The 24,914-nt window shown below is 46.4% G+C and overlaps 1 protein-coding gene across 6 annotated transcripts in view; it reads right to left on the reverse strand.

Moving 5' to 3' along the window:
• LOC110489654 (PDZ and LIM domain protein 7) overlaps positions 1-24,504 on the reverse strand; it is an 89,251-nt gene extending 64,747 nt beyond the window's left edge. For 3 of the 6 annotated variants that reach the window (XM_036970446.1, XM_036970448.1, XM_036970443.1), the window contains exons 1-3: positions 24,353-24,504; positions 19,961-20,059; positions 4,728-4,879 (exon numbers count right to left, since the gene is read on the reverse strand). In XM_036970446.1, coding sequence (XP_036826341.1) covers positions 4,728-4,879; positions 19,961-20,059; positions 24,353-24,382 — 281 coding nt within the window. In that variant the 5' untranslated portion in view covers positions 24,383-24,504. Of the gene's footprint in view, positions 1-4,727; positions 4,880-19,960; positions 20,062-22,022; positions 22,190-24,352 lie in introns of those variants that run through there. The other 3 variants (XM_036970445.1, XM_036970447.1, XM_036970444.1) reach the window with 3 other exon arrangements.
• Positions 24,505-24,914: the final 410 nt, after the last annotated feature.

The following is a 24,914-nucleotide window of genomic DNA, read 5'->3' on the forward strand; positions in this document are numbered from 1 at the left end:
CATTGTCAACAGTGGTGACCCATATATTCACAACATCGTCAACAGCGGTGACCCATATATTCACAACATCGTCAACAGTGGTGACCCATATATTCACAACATCGTCAACAGTGGTGACCCATATATTCACAACGACATCAACAGTGGTGACCCATATATTCACAACGACGTCAACAGTGGTGACCCATATATTCACAACGACGTCAACAGTGGTGACCCATATATTCACAACATCGTCAACAGTGGTGACCCATATATTCACAACATCGTCAACAGTGGTGACCCATATATTCACAACATCGTCAACAGTGGTGACCCATATATTCACAACGACATCAACAGTGGTGACCCATATATTCACAACATCGTCAACAGTGGTGACCCATATATTCACAACGACATCAACAGTGGTGACCCATATATTCACAACGACATCAACAGTGGTGACCCATATATTCACAACATCGTCAACAGTGGTGACCCATATATTCACAACATTGTCAACAGTGGTGACCCATATATTCACAACGACATCAACAGTGGTGACCCATATATTCACAACGACATCAACAGTGGTGACCCATATATTCACAACATCGTCAACAGTGGTGACCCATATATTCACAACGACATCAACAGTGGTGACCCATATATTCACAACATTGTCAACAGTGGTGACCCATATATTCACAACATCGTCAACAGTGGTGACCCATATATTCACAACGACATCAACAGTGGTGACCCATATATTCACAACATCGTCAACAGTGGTGACCCGTATATTCACAACATCGTCAACAGTGGTGACCCATATATTCACAACGACATCAACAGTGGTGACCCATATATTCACAACATCGTCAACAGTGTGTAACACAGACACACATTACAGTGAAACACTTTTATCCAGAGCGACTTACATAAGTGAACGCATACATTTTCATACTAGTCCCCAGTGGGAATCGAACCCACAACCCTGGCATTACAAACGCCGTTCTCTACCCACTGAGCCACACACACACACACACACACACACACACACGAGAGAGAAAAAATAAGCACAACGTTAGTTTAAAGAGGTGTTGGCACAGGGTGACTTCATTACTTTCCACCAACTTGTTGAAATGTGTCTGATTATAGCCTGTTTTGGTAGTTTTATGAATAGTACTCTCCCAAATTTGAAAACAATCTGAACGTGACCCTGAATCTAAAAAAAAAACGATGGTCTTTCACCGAAGTCTGGTCTGACTGAAGACATAAGCTTCACCCAAAAAGTAGTGCCCTATATAGGGAATAGGGTGCCATTGGCCATTTTCTGGTCTAAAGTAGTGCCCTATATAGGGAGCCATTTAGGATCCAAGTCCCATTCCACTACAGCATCAGAGAGGAGGCTGAAGGGCGGAGGTTACAGGAAGAACTAGAGACAAAGCACATCTGGTTTAGAGGAGACTAACATCTGGTTTAGAGGAGACTAACAAACATCTGGTTTAGAGGAGACTAACATCTGGTTTAGAGGAGACTAACATCTGGTTTAGAGGAGACTAACATCTGGTTTAGAGGAGACTAACTAACATCTGGTTTAGAGGAGACTAACTAACATCTGGTTTAGAGGAGACTAACTAACATCTGGTTTAGAGGAGACTAACTAACCCTGCTATCTATTAGAGGAGACTAACTAACATCTGGTTTAGAGGAGACTACCTCTAACCCTGCTATCTTTTAGAGGAGACTACCTCTAACCCTGCTATCTTTTAGAGGAGACTACCTCTAACCCTGCTATCTTTTAGAGGAGACTACCTCTAACCCTGCTATCTTTTAGAGGAGAGACTAAGGGTGTGTTTCTACTTTTGACCAGTCAACATGTCTGTGTACATCTATTAAACATTCTCTCTCCATCACACACTTATCCATTCATCCCTAATGAGGTCGTTACCGTCTCTCCTCTCATCCCCCGATGAGGTCGTTACCGTCTCTCCTCTCATCCCCCGATGAGGTCGTTACCGTCTCTCCTCTCATCCCCCGATGAGGTCGTTACCGTCTCTCCTCTCATCCCCCGATGAGGTCGTTACCGTCTCTCCTCTCATCCCCCGATGAGGTCGTTACCGTCTCTCCTCTCATCCCCCGATGAGGTCGTTACCGTCTCTCCTCTCATCCCCCGATGAGGTCGTTACCGTCTCTCCTCTCATCCCCCGATGAGGTCGTTACCGTCTCTCCTCTCATCCCCCGATGAGGTCGTTACCGTCTCTCCTCTCATCCCCCGATGAGGTCGTTACCGTCTCTCCTCTCATCCCCCGATGAGGTCGTTACCGTCTCTCCTCTCATCCCCCGATGAGGTCGTTACCGTCTCTCCTCTCATCCCCCGATGAGGTCGTTACCGTCTCTCCTCTCATCCCCCGATGAGGTCGTTACCGTCTCTCCTCTCATCCCCCGATGAGTTCGTTACCGTCTCTCCTCTCATCCCCCGATGAGGTCGTTACCGTCTCTCCTCTCATCCCCCGATGAGGTCGTTACCGTCTCTCCTCTCATCCCCCGATGAGGTCGTTACCGTCTCTCCTCTCATCCCCCGATGAGGTCGTTACGGTCTCTCCTCTCATCCCCCGATGAGGTCGTTACAGTCTCTCCTCTCATCCCCCGATGAGGTCGTTACAGTCTCTCCTCTCATCCCCCGATGAGGTCGTTACCGTCTCTCCTCTCATCCCCCGATGAGGTCGTTACAGTCTCTCCTCTCAGGCAGGGAATCATATCAGTTAGCCATGTTCCTAGTCATTCACACCTCACATTCTTACTGTATATTATAACTCAGTTTGTTTTGACCGCATCCAAAATGGTACCCTATCTAGTGCCCTACTTTAGGCCAATAGGCCCCTTCTTTAGGCCAGAAAGACTGTGCTAGCTTAGTGTCTAACTATCTAGTCGACTGTATTTACAGATTCCTGAGTCCCTACTACAGTCAGTCAGTGTGTACAGAAGGTGTCCAGACTCAACAGCTTGTTAATTTGATGCATTAGAGGCATCCCCTCACCCCCAGTACTATCTAGCTCCAGTAGAGCCCCCCCCACCCCCAGTACTATCTAGCTCCAGTAGAGCCCCCCCCACCCCCAGTACTATCTAGCTCCAGTAGAGCCCCCCCCACCCCCAGTACTATCTAGCTCCAGTAGAGCCCCCCCCACCCCCAGTACTATCTAGCTCCAGTAGAGCCCCCCCCCACCCCCAGTACTATCTAGCTCCAGTAGAGCCTCCCCCCCACCAACAGTACTATCTAGCTCCAGTAGAGCCCCCCCCCCACCAACAGTACTATCTAGCTCCAGTAGAGCCCCCCCCCCCTCCCTCACCAACAGTACTATCTAGCTCCAGTAGAGCCCCCCCCCCTCACCAACAGTACTATCTAGCTCCAGTAGAGCCCCCCCCCCCCCACCAACAGTACTATCTAGCTCCAGTAGAGCCCCCCCCCTCACCAACAGTACTATCTAGCTCCAGTAGAGCCCCCCCCCTCACCAACAGTACTATCTAGCTCCAGTAGAGCCCCCCCCCCCTCACCAACAGTACTATCTAGCTCCAGTAGAGCCCCCCCCCTCACCAACAGTGACCAACAACATCTGCCAACCACGTGACCAACAACATCTGCCAACCACGTGACCAACAACATCTGCCAACCACGTGACCAACAACATCTGCCAACCACGTGACCAACAACATCTGCCAACCATGTGACCAACAACATCTGCCAACCATGTGACCAACAACATCTGCCAACCATGTGACCAATACAATTTGATTAGCAATTTACCCCCAACCCCAGATCAAAATAACTCAGTCAAATGACATTTGCTTCTCTTGCCTTAATTTAGCAACAAAGTGACTTTAATCTCCTTCAATGGATTTTCCAATTGAATTAGCAAATCAAGATATCACATGAGCCACTCTGTACCGTGTTCAGTTTAAAATCATGCATTATGTCTTCCTGTGGGGGTCTGGTCTTGCTAGCTACCTGCTAAGGGTTGGGGGGGGAACGTCACTGCTGTGTGTTCTGGTGTTGTGGGTTCAATCATGATAGTGTGCGTTTTATGGTTTAGGATGCATGGTATATTCTGGTATGGTACAGTGGGTGAGTACAGTAGAGTCATATTCCTACTTGCCATGGGTAAGTAGTATGGTATATTAGTATTATCTTACTTGCTGAGAGGCAGTACAGTATGGTATATACAGTATATATAGTATGGTATATACAGTATATACAGTATGGTATATATAGTAAATACAGTATATATAGCATATACAGTATGGTATATACAGTATAGATAGCAAATACAGTATATATAGCATATACAGTATGGTATATACAGTATGGTATATACAGTATATTGCATATACAGTATGGTATGTACAGTATATATAGCATATACAGTATAGCATATACAGTATGGCATAGTTACAGTATCATGCTGAGGGTGAGTATAGTGTATACAGTACGGTCTAGTTATATTACTGAGGGTGAGTATAGTGTATACAGTACGGTCTAGTTATATTACTGAGGGTGAGTATAGTGTATACAGTATGTATAGTGTATACAGTACGGTCTAGTTATATTACTGAGGGTGAGTATAGTATTTACAGTACGGTCTAGTTATATTACTGAGGGTGAGTATAGTGTATACAGTACGGTCTAGTTATATTACTGAGGGTGAGTACAGTGTATACAGTACGGTCTAGTTATATTATCTTACTTGCTGAGGGTGAGGGTGAGAGACTCCTCTGCTGCTCTGATCTTGTTCTGTGCCTCCACATGGGTCATGTCTTCTGCGTTGGTCTCTCCGATGGACACCACCCAATCTCCCACGCCCACACCGGCCTGGGTGGCCTTACCCCCGGGGGTCAGCTGTAGAGGGAGAGGGGAATGGGATTGTTGTTCTCAACTTTAAGATTCCACCAACAACACAGGGGCGCTAACTCACACAGCAACAACACAGGGGCGCTAACTCACACAGCAACAACACAGGGGCGCTAACTCACACAGCAACAACACAGGGGCGCTAACTCACACAGCAACAACACAGGGGCGCTAACTCACACAGCAACAACACAGGGGCGCTAACTCACACAGCAACAACACAGGGGCGCTAACTCACACAGCAACAACACAGGGGCGCTAACTCACACAGCAACAACACAGGGGCGCTAACTCACACAGCAACAACACAGGGGCGCTAACTCACACAGCAACAACACAGGGGCGCTAACTCACACAGCAACAACACAGGGGCGCTAACTCACACAGCAACAACACAGGGGCGCTAACTCACACAGCAACAACACAGGGGCGCTAACTCACACAGCAACAACACAGGGGCGCTAACTCACACAGCAACACAGGACAGTAACTCACACAGCAACAACACCTTGGTCTATTAATGCCGGTCACAGACACAAGAAAACATTACGATTACCCATGAAACCCCACATTCTTCAGCTTTTCAGTTCAACCCATGAAATCCCACATTCTTCAGCCTTTCAGTTCAACCCAACAGTACAGCTACATAAATACAAGTGAAATCTAGTCAGTAACAGGGCTGATCTAAAGGATAGGATATCTAGTCAGTAACAGGGCTGATCTAGAGGATAGGATATCTAGTCAGTAACAGGGCTGATCTAAAGGATATCTAGTCAGTAACAGGGCTGATCTAGAGGATAGGATATCTAGTCAGTAACAGGGCTGATCTAGAGGAAAGGATATCTAGTCAGTAACAGGGCTGATCTAAAGGATATCTAGTCAGTAACAGGGCTGATCTAGAGGATAGGATACCTAGTCAGTAACAGGGCTGATCTAGAGGATAGGATATCTAGTCAGTAACAGGGCTGATCTAGAGGATAGGATATCTAGTCAGTAACAGGGCTGATCTAGAGGGAAGACTAGGATGATATCTAGTCAGTAACAGGGCTGATCTAGAGGGAAGACTAGGAGGATATCTAGTCAGTAACAGGGCTGATCTAGAGGGAAGACTAGGATGATATCTAGTCAGTAACAGGGCTGATCTAGAGGGAAGACTAGGAGGATATCTAGTCAGTAACAGGGCTGATCTAGAGGATAGGATATCTAGTCAGTAACAGGGCTGATCTAAAGGATAGGATATCTAGTCAGTAACAGGGCTGATCTAAAGGATAGGATATCTAGTCAGTAACAGGGCTGATCTAGAGGGAAGACTAGGATGATATCTAGTCAGTAACAGGGCTGATCTAGAGGGAAGACTAGGATGATATCTAGTCAGTAACAGGGCTGATCTAGAGGGAAGACTAGGAGGATATCTAGTCAGTAACAGGGCTGATCTAAAGGATAGGATATCTAGTCAGTAACAGGGCTGATCTAAAGGATAGGATATCTAGTCAGTAACAGGGCTGATCTAGAGGAAAGGATATCTAGTCAGTAACAGGGCTGATCTAGAGGATAGGATATCTAGTCAGTAACAGGGCTGATCTAAAGGATAGGATATCTAGTCAGTAACAGGGCTGATCTAGAGGAAAGGATATCTAGTCAGTAACAGGGCTGATCTAGAGGATAGGATATCTAGTCAGTAACAGGGCTGATCTAGAGGATAGGATATCTAGTCAGTAACAGGGCTGATCTAAAGGATAGGATATCTAGTCAGTAACAGGGCTGATCTAGAGGAAAGGATATCTAGTCAGTAACAGGGCTGATCTAGAGGATAGGATATCTAGTCAGTAACAGGGCTGATCTAAAGGATAGGATATCTAGTCAGTAACAGGGCTGATCTAGAGGAAAGGATATCTAGTCAGTAACAGGGCTGATCTAGAGGATAGGATATCTAGTCAGTAACAGGGCTGATCTAAAGGATAGGATATCTAGTCAGTAACAGGGCTGATCTAGAGGAAAGGATATCTAGTCAGTAACAGGGCTGATCTAGAGGATAGGATATCTAGTCAGTAACAGGGCTGATCTAGAGGATAGGATATCTAGTCAGTAACAGGGCTGATCTAGAGGAAAGGATATCTAGTCAGTAACAGGGCTGATCTAGAGGAAAGGATATCTAGTCAGTAACAGGGCTGATCTAGAGGATAGGATATCTAGTCAGTAACAGGGCTGATCTAGAGGATAGGATATCTAGTCAGTAACAGGGCTGATCTAGAGGAAAGGAAATCTAGTCAGTAACAGGGCTGATCTAAAGGAAAGGATATCTAGTCAGTAACAGGGCTGATCTAGAGGAAAGGATATCTAGTCAGTAACAGGGCTGATCTAAAGGATAGGATATCTAGTCAGTAACAGGGCTGATCTAGAGGAAAGGATATCTAGTCAGTAACAGGGCTGATCTAGAGGAAAGGAAATCTAGTCAGTAACAGGGCTGATCTAAAGGAAAGGATATCTAGTCAGTAACAGGGCTGATCTAAAGGATAGGATATCTAGTCAGTAACAGGGCTGATCTAAAGGATAGGATATCTAGTCAGTAACAGGGCTGATCTAGAGGAAAGGATATCTAGTCAGTAACAGGGCTGATCTAGAGGGAAGGATATCTAGTCAGTAACAGGGCTGATCTAGAGGATAGGATATCTAGTCAGTAACAGGGCTGATCTAGAGGATAGGATATCTAGTCAGTAACAGGGCTGATCTAGAGGAAAGGATATCTAGTCAGTAACAGGGCTGATCTAGAGGATAGGATATCTAGTCAGTAACAGGGCTGATCTAAAGGATAGGATATCTAGTCAGTAACAGGGCTGATCTAGAGGAAAGGATATCTAGTCAGTAACAGGGCTGATCTAGAGGGAAGGATATCTAGTCAGTAACAGGGCTGATCTAGAGGATAGGATATCTAGTCAGTAACAGGGCTGATCTAAAGGATAGGATATCTAGTCAGTAACAGGGCTGATCTAAAGGATAGGATATCTAGTCAGTAACAGGGCTGATCTAAAGGATAGGATATCTAGTCAGTAACAGGGCTGATCTAGAGGAAAGGATATCTAGTCAGTAACAGGGCTGATCTAGAGGATAGGATATCTAGTCAGTAACAGGGCTGATCTAGAGGAAAGGATATCTAGTCAGTAACAGGGCTGATCTAGAGGGAAGGATATCTAGTCAGTAACAGGGCTGATCTAGAGGATAGGATATCTAGTCAGTAACAGGGCTGATCTAAAGGATAGGATATCTAGTCAGTAACAGGGCTGATCTAAAGGATAGGATATCTAGTCAGTAACAGGGCTGATCTAAAGGATAGGATATCTAGTCAGTAACAGGGCTGATCTAGAGGAAAGGATATCTAGTCAGTAACAGGGCTGATCTAGAGGATAGGATATCTAGTCAGTAACAGGGCTGATCTAGAGGAAAGGATATCTAGTCAGTAACAGGGCTGATCTAGAGGGAAGGATATCTAGTCAGTAACAGGGCTGATCTAGAGGATAGGATATCTAGTCAGTAACAGGGCTGATCTAGAGGGAAGACTAGGATGATATCTAGTCAAAGGGAAGACATTGGTTAAGAATAGGATCAGGGAGATGAAAGTGCACACGGAAACATTCTAGGGCCTAGTATGTACAATTAACAGGTAAACAGAGATGTGTCCTATCTTTCTCTTCACAGTAGCTAGCGGACTCCAGAGGGCCTTTTAACACTGTCAACTACTGTGTTGACTACATATACATACAAAGTCATCACGAGGATTCACGTTTGGGCTGGGTCTGTTATCGCCAGCTAATGATCTGTAGAGGGAAGGGATCTGTCTGACAAGTTGTGTGTGTGTGTGTGTGTGTTCAGCGAGTCCCAACACCACAATGAGGACATGAGGTAAGCGTTTGTAATTACCACTATGACATCACTTCTTGTGATCCACTACAGATGTGGACCGAAGCTTTGAAGTGAAGTTAACTCACGACGAGACAGAGAGAGTGGCTTCGCCCCAAACAGCACCCTATTCCCTACATAGTGCACTACTTTTGACTAGAGTCCTATGGGCCCGAATAGGGTGCCATTTGGGATGTAGAAAGAGGCTGGATAACTATACACTAAACCAGATGTGTCCCATACTGAGGCTGTATCATATACCGTAGATGACATTAGCTAGCAGCACGACTCATCGGTTACCGTAGATGACATTAGCTAGCAGCACGACTCATCGGTTACCGTAGATGACATTAGCTAGCAGCACGACTCATCGGTTACCGTAGATGACATTAGCTAGCAGCGCAACTCATCGGTTACCGTAGATGACATTAGCTAGCAGCACGACTCATCGGTTACCGTAGATGACATTAGCTAGCAGCGCAACTCATCGGTTACCGTAGATGACATTAGCTAGCAGCACGACTCATCGGTTATCGTAGATTATAAATCAAGCATGAGCTACAGCTACAACACAACACAAAGCAGGATAAAAGCTGCATATGTGAACTCAGAGTCACTACCATGCCAGGCCTGCTACAGCAGTGTAAGTCGTTGTGTATGAAATGGCACACTATCCTGGTCAAACAAAGTGCACTATACAGTGAATAGGGTGCGATTTGACACGCACAGAGTGAGGCAGAGCAGGGTATAATAGACACCAGTAGAGACAGTAAGGCCTAGCAGAGCAGATTATAATAGACACCAGTAGAGACAGTAAGGCCTAGCAGAGCAGGGTATAATAGACACCAGTAGAGACAGTAAGACCTAGCAGAGCAGATTATAATAGACACCAGTAGAGACAGTAAGACCTAGCAGAGCAGATTATAATAGACACCAGTAGAGACAGTAAGACCTAGCAGAGCAGATTATAATAGACACCAGTAGAGACAGTAAGGCCTAGCAGAGCAGGTTATAAGACACCAGTAGAGACAGTAAGACCTAGCAGAGCATATTATAATAGACACCAGTAGAGACAGTAAGACCTAGCAGAGCAGATTATAATAGACACCAGTAGAGACAGTAAGACCTAGCAGAGCAGGGTATAATAGACACCAGTAGAGACAGTAAGACCTAGCAGAGCAGATTATAATAGACACCAGTAGAGACAGTAAGACCTAGCAGAGCAGATTATAATAGACACCAGTAGAGACAGTAAGACCTAGCAGAGCATATTATAATAGACACCAGGAGAGAGAGAGACAGTAAAACCTAGCAGAGCAGGTTATAATAGACACCAGTAGAGACAGTAAAGCCTAGCAGAGCAGATTACAATAGACACGAGTAGAGACAGTAAGACCTAGCAGAGCAGGTTATAAGACACCAGTAGAGACAGTAAGACCTAGCAGAGCAGATTATAATAGACACCAGGAGAGACAGTAAGACCTAGCAGAGCAGATTATAATAGACACCAGTAGAGACAGTAAGGCCTAGCAGAGCAGATTACAATAGACACGAGTAGAGACAGTAAGACCTAGCAGAGCAGGTTATAAGACACCAGTAGAGACAGTAAGACCTAGCAGAGCAGATTATAATAGAAACCAGTAGAGAGAGAGACAGTAAGACCTAGCAGAGCATATTATAACAGACACCAGTAGACAGTAAAGCAGAGCAGATTATAATAGACACCAGTAGAGACAGTAAAACCTAGCAGAGCAGATTATAATAGACACCAGGAGAGACAGTAAGGCCTAGCAGAGCCGATTATAATAGAAACCAGTAGAGACAGTAAAACATAGCAGAGCAGATTATAATAGACACCAGTAGAGACAGTAAGGCCTAGCAGAGCCGATTATAATAGACACCAGGAGAGACAGTAAGGCCTAGCAGAGCAGATTATAATAGACACCAGTAGAGACAGTAAGGCCTAGCAGAGCATATTATAACAGACACCAGTAGACAGTAAAGCAGAGCAGATTATAATAGACACCAGTAGAGACAGTAAAACATAGCAGAGCAGATTATAATAGACACCAGTAGAGACAGTAAGGCCTAGCAGAGCCGATTATAATAGACACCAGTAGAGACAGTAAGGCCTAGCAGAGCAGATTATAATAGACACCAGTAGAGACAGTAAGGCCTAGCAGAGCATATTATAACAGACACCAGTAGACAGTAAAGCAGAGCAGATTATAATAGACACCAGTAGAGACAGTAAAGCCTAGCAGAGCAGATTACAATAGACACCAGTAGAGACAGTAAGACCTAGCAGAGCAGATTATAATAGAAACCAGTAGAGAGAGAGACAGTAAGACCTAGCAGATTATAATAGACACCAGGAGAGACAGTAAGACCTAGCAGAGCAGATTACAATAGACACCAGTAGAGACAGTAAGATATAGCAGAGCAGATTATAATAGACACCAGGAGTTTCCTTCCCAGTATTGACTAACTGTACTTGCAGCCGTGGACAGATGTTTTCGCCCTTCAGCACGGTCCCGTTTTGTGAGCTGGTGGCCTACCATTTTATGGCCGAGCCGTTGTTGCTCCTAGACGTTTCCACTTAGCACTTATAGTTGACCAGGGCAGCACTAGCAGGGCAGAAATTTGACGAACTGACTTGTTGGAAAGCTGACATCCTATGACGGTGCCACGTTGAAAGTCACTGAGCTCCTCAGTAAGGCCATTCTACTGCCAATGTTTGTCTATGGAGATTACATGGCTGTGTGCTCGATTGGTGTACACCTGTCATAAAAATGGGTGGGGCTGAAATAACTGAATCCACCGGCCTACTCAGTTGTTCCCCTCGGACTCCACCCAAACACGGCTAGAACCCACTACTCCACCGGATCCTTGCCGAAGGCTCTGGACCTTGGCACCGGATCACCGCTGCTACCGATGGGCCCAAGTGGCTAACGCCACTGCCACGAAGCTAGCACCAGTTAGCCGTGAGCCAGGCGCATCTACCGGATAGAAGACTAAATTACAACACCTCTCTTTCGCCATCTGGCTTGGATCCTTAGTTCGACACGGCGCCCCGCCGCACCACCACGCCAGGTCTGCCGACGAATACTCCATCTGCTGTGCCTTCAACCGGCCTCCGAAGGACGTCGGAGCGGACGCTTCTACTAGCCCCGGGCTACTAACTTTAAACGCTGTGTCGCCCGCGTGCTAGCGTGGTAACGACTACTCCGCGGCTTCCCTGTTCCATCTATTGCTGCCCCCTGGACCCTATGATCACTTGGCTACATAGCTGATGCCCGCTGGACTGTCCATTAATCACGATACTCCGTTCTGTTTATTTATTTGAATATCTGTCGGCCCCACCCGCAAACTTCGGCTCTGACTCAGTCGCTCAGGCCCTGTGTGTAGTTAACCGACCCCCTCTGCCCATCGCCATTTTACCTGTTGCTGTTTTAGCTGATTAGCTGTTGTTGTCTCAACCGTTGTTGTCTTAGCTAGCTCTCCAAATCAACCCCTGTGATTACTTTATGCCTCGCTGTATGTCTCTCTCATATGTCAATATGCCTTCAATACTGTTTTGGTTAGTTATTGTTTTAGTTTACAATGGAGCCCCTAGTTCCACTCATTATACCTCTGATACCTCCTTTGTCCCACCTCCCACACATGCGGTGACCTCACCCATTACAACCAGCTTATCCAGAGATACAACCTCTCTTATCATCACTCAGTGCCTGGGCTTACCCCCGCTGTACCCGCACCCCACCATACCCGTTTGCACATTATGCCCTGAATATATTCTACCATGCCCAGAAATCTGCTCCTTTTATTCTTTGTCCCCAACGCTCTAGGCGACCAGTTTTGATAGCCTTTAGCCGTACCCTCATCCTACTCCTCCTCTGTTCCTCGGGTGATGTGGAGGTAAACCCAGGCCCTGCATGTCCCCAGGCACCCTCATTTCTTGACGTCTGTCAAGAAAGCCTTGGTTTCATGCATGTCAACATCAGAAGCCTCCTCCCTAAGTTTGTTTTACTCACTGCTTTAGCACTCTCTGCCAACCCTGATGTCCTTGCTGTGTCTGAATCCTGGCTCAGGAAGGCCACCAACAATTCTGAGATTTCCATCCCCAACTACAACATTTTCCGTCGAGATAGAACTGCCAAAGCGGGAGGAGTTGCAATCTACTACAGAGATAGCCTGCAAAGTTCTGTCATACTTTCCAGGTCTATACCCAAACAGTTTGAACTTCTAATTTTAAAAATTAACCTCTCCAGAAATAAGTCTCTCACTGTTGCCGCCTGCTATCAACCCTCCTCCGCTCCCAGCTGTGCCCTGGACACCATTTGTGAATTGATCGCCCCCCATCCAGCTTCAGAGTTCGTTCTGTTAGGTGACCTAAACTGGGATATACCTAACACCCCAGCCGTCCTACAATCGAAGCTAGATGCCCTCAATCTCACACAAATCATCAAGGAACCCACCAGGTACAACCCTAAATCCGTAAACATGGGCACCCTCATAGACATTATCCTGACCAACTTGCCCTCCAAATACACCACCTCTGTTTTCAGTCAGGATCTCAGCGATCACTGCCTCATTGCCTGTATCCGCGGTCAGACGACCACCCCTCATCACTGTCAAACTCTCCCTAAAACACTTCTGCAAGCAGACCTTTCTAAATCGATCCCGTCAGTCGAGGATGCCTGGTCATTCTTTAAAAGTAATTCCCTCACTTAGATAAGCATGCCCCGTTCAAAAAATGCAGAACTAAGAATAGATATAGCCCTTGGTTCACTCCAGACCTGACTGCCCTTGACCAGCACAAAAACATCCTGTGGCGGACTGCACTAGCATCGAATAGTCCCCGCGATATGCAAACTTTCAGGGAAGTCAGGAAGCAATACATGCAGTCAGGAAAGCAAAGGCTAGCTTTTTCAAGCAGAAATTCACATCCTTCAGCTCTAACACAAAAAAGTTTTGGGACACTAAAGTCCATGGAGAACAAGAGCGTCTCCTCCCAGCTGCCCACTGCACTGAGGCTAGGTAACACGGTCACCACTGATAAATCCATGATAATCGAACATTTCAATAAGCATTACCCTAGTAAAACTGACTAGCCTAGCGATCCTCGACTTCGGCGATGTCATCTACAAAATAACTTCCAATACTCTACTCAGCAAACTGGATGCAGTCTATCACAGTGCCATCCGTTTTGTTACCAAATCACCTTATACCACCCACCACTGCGACCTATACACTAGTTGGCTGACCCTCGCTACATATTCGTCGCCAGACCCACTGGCTCCAGGTCATCTACAAGTCCATGCTAGGTAAAGCTCCGGCTTATCTCAGCTCACTGGTCACGATGGCAACACCCACCCGTAGCACGCGCTCCAGCAGGTGTATCTCACTGATAATCCCTAAAGCCAACACCTCATTTGGCCGCCTTTCGTTCCAGTTCTCTGCTGCCTGTGACTGGAACGAATTGCAAAAATCGCTGAAGTTGGAGACTTTTATCTCCCTCACCAACTATCTGAGCAGTTTACCGATCGCTGCAGCTGTACATAGTCCATCTGTAAATAGCCCACCCAATCTACCTACCTCATCCCCATACTGTTTTTATTTATTTACTTTTCTGCTCTTTTGCACACTAGTATCTCTACATGCACATCATCATCTGCTCATGTATTACTCCAGTGTTAATCTGCTAAATTGAAATTATTCACTCTTATGGCCTATTTATTGGCTCCTCATGCCTTTTGCACACACTGTATATAGCCTTTCTTTTTTCTACTGTGTCATTGGCTTGTTTATTGTTTACTCCATGTGTAACTCTGTGTTGTCTGTGTCACACTGCTTTGCTTTATCTTGGCCAGGTCGCAGTTGCAAATGAGAAGCCTACTGATAGAAATTTTATGAATAATGACTAAACAATATCTACATTTAAATAGAACTAATCAAACTCTACCCTGTTTTACAATATCTGCTTAATACTGTTAGTTCATAAGGAAGGGATTATGCAACATGAACAAGGAGTAATTAAACATAATAAACACCATTCCAACTAGTCTGGGGAGGAATGGGTTGTGGGTTAAGAAAGCAGAGAGGGTCATTAACCTATGGTTGAACCGACTCAACTTAGCTCTGGGATGTTTAGATAAGGCAGCGAGTGCCTCCCTGGGTTTTCCATTATCTGGAACCGTCTGCTGAATAGTGATAGATGGTGGTGAGACTTCAGAAGTTAATCTTGATGTGTGTGTGTGTGTGCTAGGAGGTTGGAATAAACTTTTGAACCTGCTTTGTCCTGGTCGAGAGGAGGAAGGACATTTTATAACCTGTGACGTCATATTTTGTATATAAACTGTTGTTCGTGGTTACATGGCAGCGTGCTCCGAGAATAAATACTATTATCTAATTTTGATAAGACTGTCTTATATATATATATATATATACAGTGCCTTGCGAAAGTATTCAGCCCCCTTGAACTTTGCGACCTTTTGCCACATTTCAGGCTTCAAACATAAAAATATAAAACTGTATTTTTTTGTGAAGAATCAACAACAAGTGGGACACAATCATGAAGTGGAACAACATTTATTGGATATTTCAAACTTTTTTAACAAATCAAAAACTGAAAAATTGGGCGTGCAAAATTATTCAGCCCCCTTAAGTTAATACTTTGTAGCGCCACCTTTTGCTGCGATTACAGCTGTAAGTCGCTTGGGGTACGTCTCTATCAGTTTTGCACATCGAGAGACTGAATTTTTTTCCCATTCCTCCTTGCAAAACAGCTCGAGCTCAGTGAGGTTGGATGGGGGGGGTCAGAGCTAGAGGTGATGTCATCGGGGGGGGGGTCAGAGCTAGAGGTGATGACATGACCCCCCCCCCCCCCCCGATGACATCACCTCTAGCTCTGACCCCCCCCCGATGACATCACCTCTAGCTCTGACCCCCCCCCCGATGACATCACCTCTAGCTCTGACATCACCCCGAGCTCTGACCCCCCCGATGAAATCACCTCTAGCTCTGACCCCCCCCGACGACATCACCTCTAGCTCTGACCCCCCCCCCCCCCCCCCCGACGACATCACCTCTAGCTCTGATCCCCCCCCCCCCCGGACGACATCACCTCTAGCTCTGACCCCCCCCCCCCGACGACATCACCTCTAGCTCTGACCCCCCCCCCCCCCGATGACATCACCTCTAGCTCTGACCCCCCCCCGATGACATCACCTCTAGCTCTGACCCCCCCCCCCCCCCCCCATGACATCACCTCTAGCTCTGACCCCCCCCCCCCCCCGATGACATCACCTCTAGCTCTGACCCCCCCGATGACATCACCTCTAGCTCTGACCCCCCCCGATGACATCACCTCTAGCTCTGACCCCCCCCCGATGACATCACCTCTAGCTCTGACCCCCCCCCGATGACATCACCTCTAGCTCTGACATCACCCCGAGCTCTGACCCCCCCGATGAAATCACCTCTAGCTCTGACCCCCCCCCGACGACATCACCTCTAGCTCTGACCCCCTCCCGACGACATCACCTCTAGCTGACCCCCCCCCCGACGACATCACCTCTAGCTCTGACCCCCCCCCCCCCCCCCCCGACGACATCACCTCTAGCTCTGACCCCCCCCCCCCCGACGACATCACCTCTAGCTCTGACCCCCCCCCCCCGACGACATCACCTCTAGCTCTGACCCCCCCCCGATGACATCACCTCTAGCTCTGACCCCCCCGATGACACCACCTCTAGCTCTGACCCCCCCCCCCCCCCGATGACATCACCTCTAGCTCTGACCCCCCCCCCCCGATGACATCACCTCTAGCTCTGACCCCCCCCCCGATGACATCACCTCTAGCTCTGACCCCCCCCCGATGACATCACCTCTAGCTCTGACCCCCCCCCCCCCGATGACATCACCTCTAGCTCTGACCCCCCCCCGATGACATCACCTCTAGCCCTGACCCCCCCCCCCCCCGATGACATCACCTCTAGCTCTGACCCCCCCACCCCCGATGACATCACCTCTAGCCCCCCCCCCCCCCCCCGATGACATCACCTCTAGCTCTGACCCCCCCCCGATGACATCACCTCTAGCCCTGACCCCCCCCCCCCCCGATGACATCACCTCTAGCCCCCCCCCCCCCCCCCCCCCGATGACATCACCTCTAGCTCTGACCCCCCCCCCCCCCACCCCGATGACATCACCTCTAGCTCTGACCCCCCCCACCCACCCCGATGACATCACCTCTAGCTCTGACACCTCCACCTCTGGAACCAGTCGCAAATCTCAATGCCTTTTATTTATCTTGATGTGTATGTTATTATATATTTTATTTATCTTGATGTGTAATTTCCTGATTCCGTACGAGTTTGATTTCAACACTGTGAAATGTGCTCGGAGATAGAAACCAGATGGACCTCTGTCTCTCCACGGGGCCCAAAGCTAAGCAATCACTATATTTACAGATCCACAAACCATTGGCTGTGTCCCTACAGCTCATGTAGTTGGTCGCTTGGATGAAGTCTGATTTATTAGGAGGATTATAGGTGCTGTATCTGTCTTGAGATTTGTCAGGTAACTGATTTAAGGTCCATTAGTGACTTTATAGACAGTTCCCCTGCTATTGGTTTAGAACGATGTGTGAGTGAGTGAGTGAGTGAGTGAGTGAGTGAGTGAGCGAGTGAGTGAGTGAGTGAGTGATCCTCTGTGTGAGTGAGAACGACTGGGACAAACCATTAGTCATCCAGACACCAAACCTCTAAGCAGTTATTATGTCTTTATTCTAATGTACAAGCTGTAATAGCAACAGAGACGGTCCGTCCAGCCCCCACCCGGAGACGGTCTGTCCGGCCCCCACCCGGAGACGGTCCCCCACCCTGAGACGGTCCGTCCGGCCCCCCCCCACCCTGAGACCGGTCTGTCCGGCCCCCACCCTGAGAACGGTCTGTCCGGCCCCCACCCTGAGAACGGTCTGTCCGTCCCCCACCCTGAGACGGTCTGTCTGTCCGTCCCCCACCCTGAGACGGTCCCCCACCCTGAGACGGTCTGTCTGGCCCCAACCCTGAGAACGGTCCGTCAGGCCCCCACCCTGAGAACGGTCCCCCACCCTGAGACGGTCTGTCTGGCCCCCACCCGGAGAACGGTCTGTCCGTCCCCCACCCTGAGAACAGTCCGTCCGGCCCCCGCCCTGAGAACGGTCCGTCCGGCCCCCACCCTGAGACAGACGGTCTGTCCGGCCCCCACCCTGAGACAGACGGTCTGTCCAGCCCCCACCCTGAGCGTTGATGATTCATCAGAGGCCGTGATTTAACAGTTCCATTTTACGCCCGGCTGTTCATATAAATAATTTATTATAATTGTTATTTCATCATCCCGGGAAAAGGGAACGGTTTCGGAGGTAAATCCCAGTAACTAGGCTTCTGCCATCCGACCCTAGTCCCTACTCAACAACGACAGGAGCATTCCAAACAAAAATGACTATTCATAAACTAACAAAACTCTTCAAATGGAATTAAATAAACTAACTCACAAGTGTAACATAGGTTGTGAGCTCTGCAAAACAACGTGTCCAATCAGACTAATAACAAACTGAAAGCATTCAGCAGAAATGACAGTAACCAAACCAACATTATACACTGCTCATTAAAATAAAGGGAACACTAAAATAACACATCCTAGATCTGAATGAATGAAATATTCTTGTTAAGTACATTTTTTTTCCAGAACCACTCCTTTGTTGAAATTTATTGTCAATCAGTGTTGCTTCCTACGTGGACAGTTTGATTTCACAGAAGTGTGATTGACTTGGAGTTACAGTGTGTTGTTTAAGTGTTCCCTTTATTTTTTTTGAGCAGTGTATATTAGAAGTGATGGGAATTCACAGTAAATGTAGCTACTACTGGTGAGAGATTAGATAGTGTTGATCTGTCAATCAAAAGGGCAAACAATTGACCCCGCGACCTCCCCGCGACCTCCCCGCGACCTCCCCGCGACCTCCCCGTGACCTCCCCAATGGATTAGTCTTAATGAGACAGGTGTTTCGTGTGCCATGAAAAACACATCTATTTGTGACTGCTTGACAACAAAATTAAATATCTTGGTTGACCAACAGCTTATCGACCAGACAATAGACTAAATGGGATCAGGCCTACGCTCAGATAAAGGACTCCGTTTGGTGCGGTTTGTAGAGACAGTCCTGTCACAGATCCAGAGGAAACAGATGGTACTGAGTGAGGGCAGGCGAGAGGGCGAGCGGGAGAGAGGGATGTCGGGCGGGAGAGAGGGATGTCGGGCGGGAGAGAGGGATGTCGGGCGGGAGAGCGGGCGGAGGGGCGGGAGAGCGGGCGGGCGGGTGGGAGAGAGGGATGTCGGGCAGGCGAGAGGGCGGGCGGGAGAGCAGGTAAAAAGAGAGGTAGGAAGAACCACAGAGTGTATGTACTGACAGGCTGACTTAGCTGTTCCCTCCACAGGATGACACATAGACCTTTGAGTGAGAGAGAGTGTGTGTGTGTGTGTGTGTGTGTGTGTGTGTGTGTAAACCCTGTTCTGTGTGTCACTCAGTTCATAAAACGACTGGCTATTGAACAAAAATCAGACACACCATTTTAGCTACGGACAATTGATTTAGCTAAGATAGTGACCCTAATACAGCAACAAGATGTTCATAGACTAAGTAAGACATGTCCTTTTGAGGACAGAGAGAAGTGGAGCGACTCAGAGACTTCTGACATCATACACATTGTGTACACCCCAAACGCCACCCTATTCCCTACACTGTATAGTTAGAATGTAATAGTGGGTATTTTGAATACAGTGTTGTTTGACACGACAACCAATGAAAAAGCCAGGAGGCTCATAGAATTAGAATAGTAGTAGGTGTTATTGTGACAGGGTAGGAACCAAAGTGTTGGTCAGTGTTTCCCCAGGGGAGTGGGACCCTATAATCTTTGGCTACATTAAACGTGTTCTCTGATTTCATGCTTCACCAATTCCATTCTGATTTAGAAGATACTGTTGCACAAAAATAGTGATTTAGGCCTACACCAGCACTGGTATCAGTATTAGCTAGCCAGCTAACTAGCGATTAGCGGCTAACAACTTATTTTAGCAACTTGCTAAGACAAATTGGTCAAATACGGTACAGTACAACACACACACCAAGCTTACCCTGGACACAGTCAGGGGCATGCTGAAGTCCTTCCCCCCCTGAAGTCTGAAGCCCCATGGTGCCGGGCCGTTGAGGGTTATACAGTATATATTCATGGCCTATAGAGGAGAGAGAGGAGACAGGGTTATTTATATACCTACCTACATATACACACAGTACTATCATGGCCGAAAGGGTTACAGTATATACAGGGCATTCGGAAAGTATTCAGACCCCTTGACTTTTTCCACATTTTGTTACAGCCCAATTCTAAAATTGATTAAAATTGTTTTTCTTCCCTCATCAATACACACTACCTCATGCAGCCCATTTCCTTAAATAGACCACTACTTTTGACCAGCGTCCTATGTAGAGAATAGGGTAGTATTTAGGACAGACAGTGTTTCCCAAACAAGCCCTCCGTTGGAACACCTAGCAGTTTCACACACAGCAACTATAAACAATTAACACATTAGCTGAATCAGAGGTGATAGACTAGTGCTGGAATGATTCAAAGATGTAGCGCCCTAGAAATTCTACACTGATCAATTTAACACATTCTCAGCTGACATTTCTCATGTCACCCAGTTAGGGCTAGAGGTCGACCGATTAATCGGAATGGCCGATTAATTAGGGCCGATTTCATGTTTTCATAACAATCGGAAATCTGTATTTTTGGGCGCCGATTTGCCATTTTGTAATTTATTTTTACACCTTTATTTAATCTTTATTTAACTAGGCCAAGTCAGTTAAGAACATGTTCTTATTTTAAATGACGGCCTAGGAACAGTGGGTTAACTGCCTTGTTCAGGGGCAGAACGACAGATTTTCACCTTGTCAGCTCGGGGGATCAATCTTGCAACCTTAACTAGTCCAACGCAATAACGACCTGCCCCTCTCTCTCTCGTTGCACTCCACAAGGAGACTGCCTGTTACGCGAATGCAGTAAGCCAAGGTAAGTTTCTAGCTAGAATTAAACTTATCTTATAAAAAACAATCATAATCACTAGTTAACTACACATGGTTGATGATATTACTAGTTTATCTAGCGTGTCCTGTGTTGCATATAATCTGACTGAGCATACAAGTATCTAAGTATCTGACTGAGCGGTGGTAGGCAGAAGCAGGCGCGTAAACATTCATTCAAACAGCACTTTCATGCATTTTGCCAGCAGCTCTTCATTGTGCGTCAAGCATTGCGCTGTTTATGACTTCAAGCCTATCAACTCCCGAGATGAGGCTGGTGTAACCGAAGGGAAATGGCTAGCTAGTTAGCGTGCGCCTATTGTCGTTGTGTTGCTGGTTCGAGCCCAGGGAGGAGCGAGGAGAGGGACGGAAGCTACAGTGCCTTGCGAAAGTATTCGGCCCCCTTGAACTTTGCGACCTTTTGCCACATTTCAGGCTTCAAACATAAAGATATAAAACTGTATTTTTTTGTGAAGAATCAACAACAAGTGGGACACAATCATGAAGTGGAATGAAATTTATTGGATATTTCAAACTTTTTTAACAAATCAAAAACTGAAAAATTGGGTGTGCAAAATTATCTCTGCTGTTCCCTGAACACTGCGGCTCTCTGTGTCATTCAGACCAGAGGTGGCTGATAATCTGGGTTGTATTCATTAGTGCACAACGTAGCAAAACGTTTTGCGACAGACAGACAAATAATGTAGGCCTAGTACAATTCATGACACAATATCCAGGAAACAAACAGAGGGACACTTAGAGAGAATGTTTTCAGGCTTGTCCACTCTTGTTCCACATACTATCCAAAAGCCAGTCTGTCCCCAAACAAATATCCTCCAACTCCATAGAAATCATATAACTGCCCTTGCTGAATGCATTAAAACGTATCTGACAAAGTAATTCAGGTTTAATGACATTGATCCAGCTTATTCCCTTCGCTCACAGCCAGCACAACACATAACCCGTGTCATTTTAAGAACCAAGGACAACCGGACACCTTAGGCCACTTGCTGCTCTCGCCAAATGAGTTACACGCCTACTGCTGACCTCAGCCCTCCCCTCTTACCCTAACGCTCACTCCTCCAAGGTATCCAAAACCCCACCATGACAACTCACCATACAATGCAAACTAGGCAGTGTCTTGAGGCCCTCCTGGTAACCCAAAGGTGGCAGAAAGCTACAGTAGTTAAGCAGGATGGGCTGACTCTCTCCCTTCCCGTTGGCAGAGCAAGCCCTCCCCTCTCCTGGTGACACAGCTAGGCGGCCAGGCTAGCCCTCTCCTCCCCCTCCACCACACCCCTCTCCTCCTCAGAGAGCTATATAAGGAATGTAAAACTACACCAAATTATTTCAGCCCTACACCCACATGAGTCACAGAGAGGGGGGCAGCAACGGAGAGAAGGAGCAGGAGAGAGCGAGAGAGAGGGTAAGAGAGTGAGCGAGAGGGTAAAAGAGAGTCAGCGAGGGACCATCAACTACGCATATTTTCTGGCACACGGTTTCTCACAAAAAAAAAGCCAAAAGATATTCAGAACGGGAGGAAGAGGAAGAGAAGTGAAGACCACTGAGGAACACGTTCCTTCCAGAGGGCAGGCAGTACAGCTCAGTAGATTATAACCTCAACCAAACCACCAATTAGAATATAGGACATCAAAGGACATCAAATCTAATTGGACTTTTCCTCTATGTAATGAAAAAAAGTTACTTTGATTTACGTTGAAAAGTAAATCCAAAGAATTGATCATGTCTAGGCTACTAAAACAAATCAACCCAACAAGCTTCTGCTATTAGAAAGTGCTATCTGCCCTCTGTTTATTTTTACTAGGCAAGTCAGTTAAGAACAAATTCTTATTTTCAATGACGGCCTAGGAACAGTGGGTTAACTGCCTGTTCAGGGGCAGAACGACAGATGTCAGCTCCCCGACCTTGTCAGCTCGGGGATTTAAACTTGCAACCTTCCGGTTACTAGTCCAACTCTCTAACCACTAGGCTACCCTGCCGCCCTCTGAACTAGCTCCTGGCAGTGTGTTCATATAGACGTCAGCAAGAGTAGCTCTCCACTGCCTAGTATCCTACATATCTAAATAGGTGTTAAATCTAGACTGATGTAACGTGTGAAAAGTCACACCAACAAAACTTAAAAAGGGATGGTAACAATTAGAGAATCCTGTCACTAGGCCTCACCAGTATTTCATCCATGACCAGAGACATATTTTAATGACAGTCCATAAGAACAGCCAGAAAGAGGTCCTGTAAATAGATACTACAATACGACTTGTTAATATCCTACAATACAGCTTGTTAATATCCTACAATACGACTTGTTAATATACTACAATATCGTCTTTAGCTAAATACGACTTGTTAATATCCTACAATACACCAAATTAATATTTATGTAGCCTAAACCCGTGAATCAAAATGAAAAGTTAAGAGTTAAATAGAATTAAAACAAAGCTTCAATTGCACATGACAAAATATTGAAACAGACTGATCAACTGAAAGCTATGATCTCTTATTGATGTCACTTTTTAAATTCACTTCAAAATCCCTAGAGATGAAGAGGAGGAGACAGATTAAATCAATTGTTTTTTTAAGCCTTGAGAAAATTGAGACATGGATTGTGTATTTGTTCAATACAGAGGTTGAACGGGCAAGACAACATATTTAAGTGCCTTTGAATGGGGTACGGTAGTAGGTGCCAGGCACACCGGTTTGTTGTAAGACCTGCAACGCTGCTGGGTTTTTTAAAACACTCAACAGTTTCCTGTGTGTATCAAGAATGGTCCACCACCCAAAGGACGACCTGCAAACTTCACACAACTGTGGGAGGCATTGTAGTCAACATGGACCAGCATCCCTGGGGAACGCTTGACACCTTGTTGAGTCCATGTCCCGACAAAATTGAGGCTGTTCTGGAGGACAAAATGGGTGTATCTTCATTGTGATACATTAAAAAAAAAGACCAGCATTCACTAGAATATGTTGAGTTGTGTTTCCATTATCGATCAACTGGTGCTATTCAAATATATGTTTTAAAAAGTCCCATCCATAATATTACGGCTCTTACGCACACTACTAACATAGATAGGATACAACACCATACAATACAGACAGACTCTTGTAAAAACGAAGGAAAACTGTTACACAACTTTGGAAAAAGACCAGGTTTTGGTCATTAATATTATGGAAGGTGATGAAGAGAAAAGGCTGCGGGATCAAGACTCGATCCACATTGAGATCTAGACCGCTAAATTATGTATTACAGTTTTATTCCACTTAAACAGCAACTTAAATATCATACTGTATTATCATTGTAACGTTATATAGTCTAGCGTCAGACAAGGGTATATTTTTATAGACTTGGCTACAACATACTTCCATGGATCCATAGTTGCGTTTATAAGTTAAAATACGCTCTCTCCATTATCCCACCATTATCCTACCTCCTTATCATTATGGGGACCGCCGGACATCGTGTCGACCTACGGTAGACCAGATCTGAAAGAAATGTGTGAATCAAACACGTAAACTTCAGACTTCCTCAACCTGGACGTCAGGAACACTGTGGATCTCTTCTTCTTAAGCAGCAACCAGCGTTCATTCTCTGCTTCTTCTTCGATGGGTTTAACGGAGGTTGGCATCCAATGTTAATGGTGCGTTACCGCCACCATGTGGACGGGGTGTAGAATAGGAAGAAGAAAAAAAAAAAAAACGTGTATTTTCATTTTTAAAATGTAATCTTTATTTAACCATGCAAGGGGGCCTGTGATGGGGCTATATTCACCCACAGGCTCAGGGGCCTGTGATGGGGCTATATTCACCCACAGGCTCGGGGGCCTGTGATATGGCTATATTCACCCACAGGCTCAGGGGCCTGTGATATGGCTATATTCACCCACAGGCTCAGGGGCCTGTGATGGGGCTATATTCACCCACAGGCTCAGGGGCCTGTGATATGGCTATATTCACCCACAGGCTCGGGGGCCTGTGATATGGCTATATTCA

This window comes from Oncorhynchus mykiss, chromosome 31 (genome assembly GCF_013265735.2).
Source record: "Oncorhynchus mykiss isolate Arlee chromosome 31, USDA_OmykA_1.1, whole genome shotgun sequence".
Taxonomy (NCBI): Eukaryota; Metazoa; Chordata; class Actinopteri; order Salmoniformes; family Salmonidae; genus Oncorhynchus; species Oncorhynchus mykiss.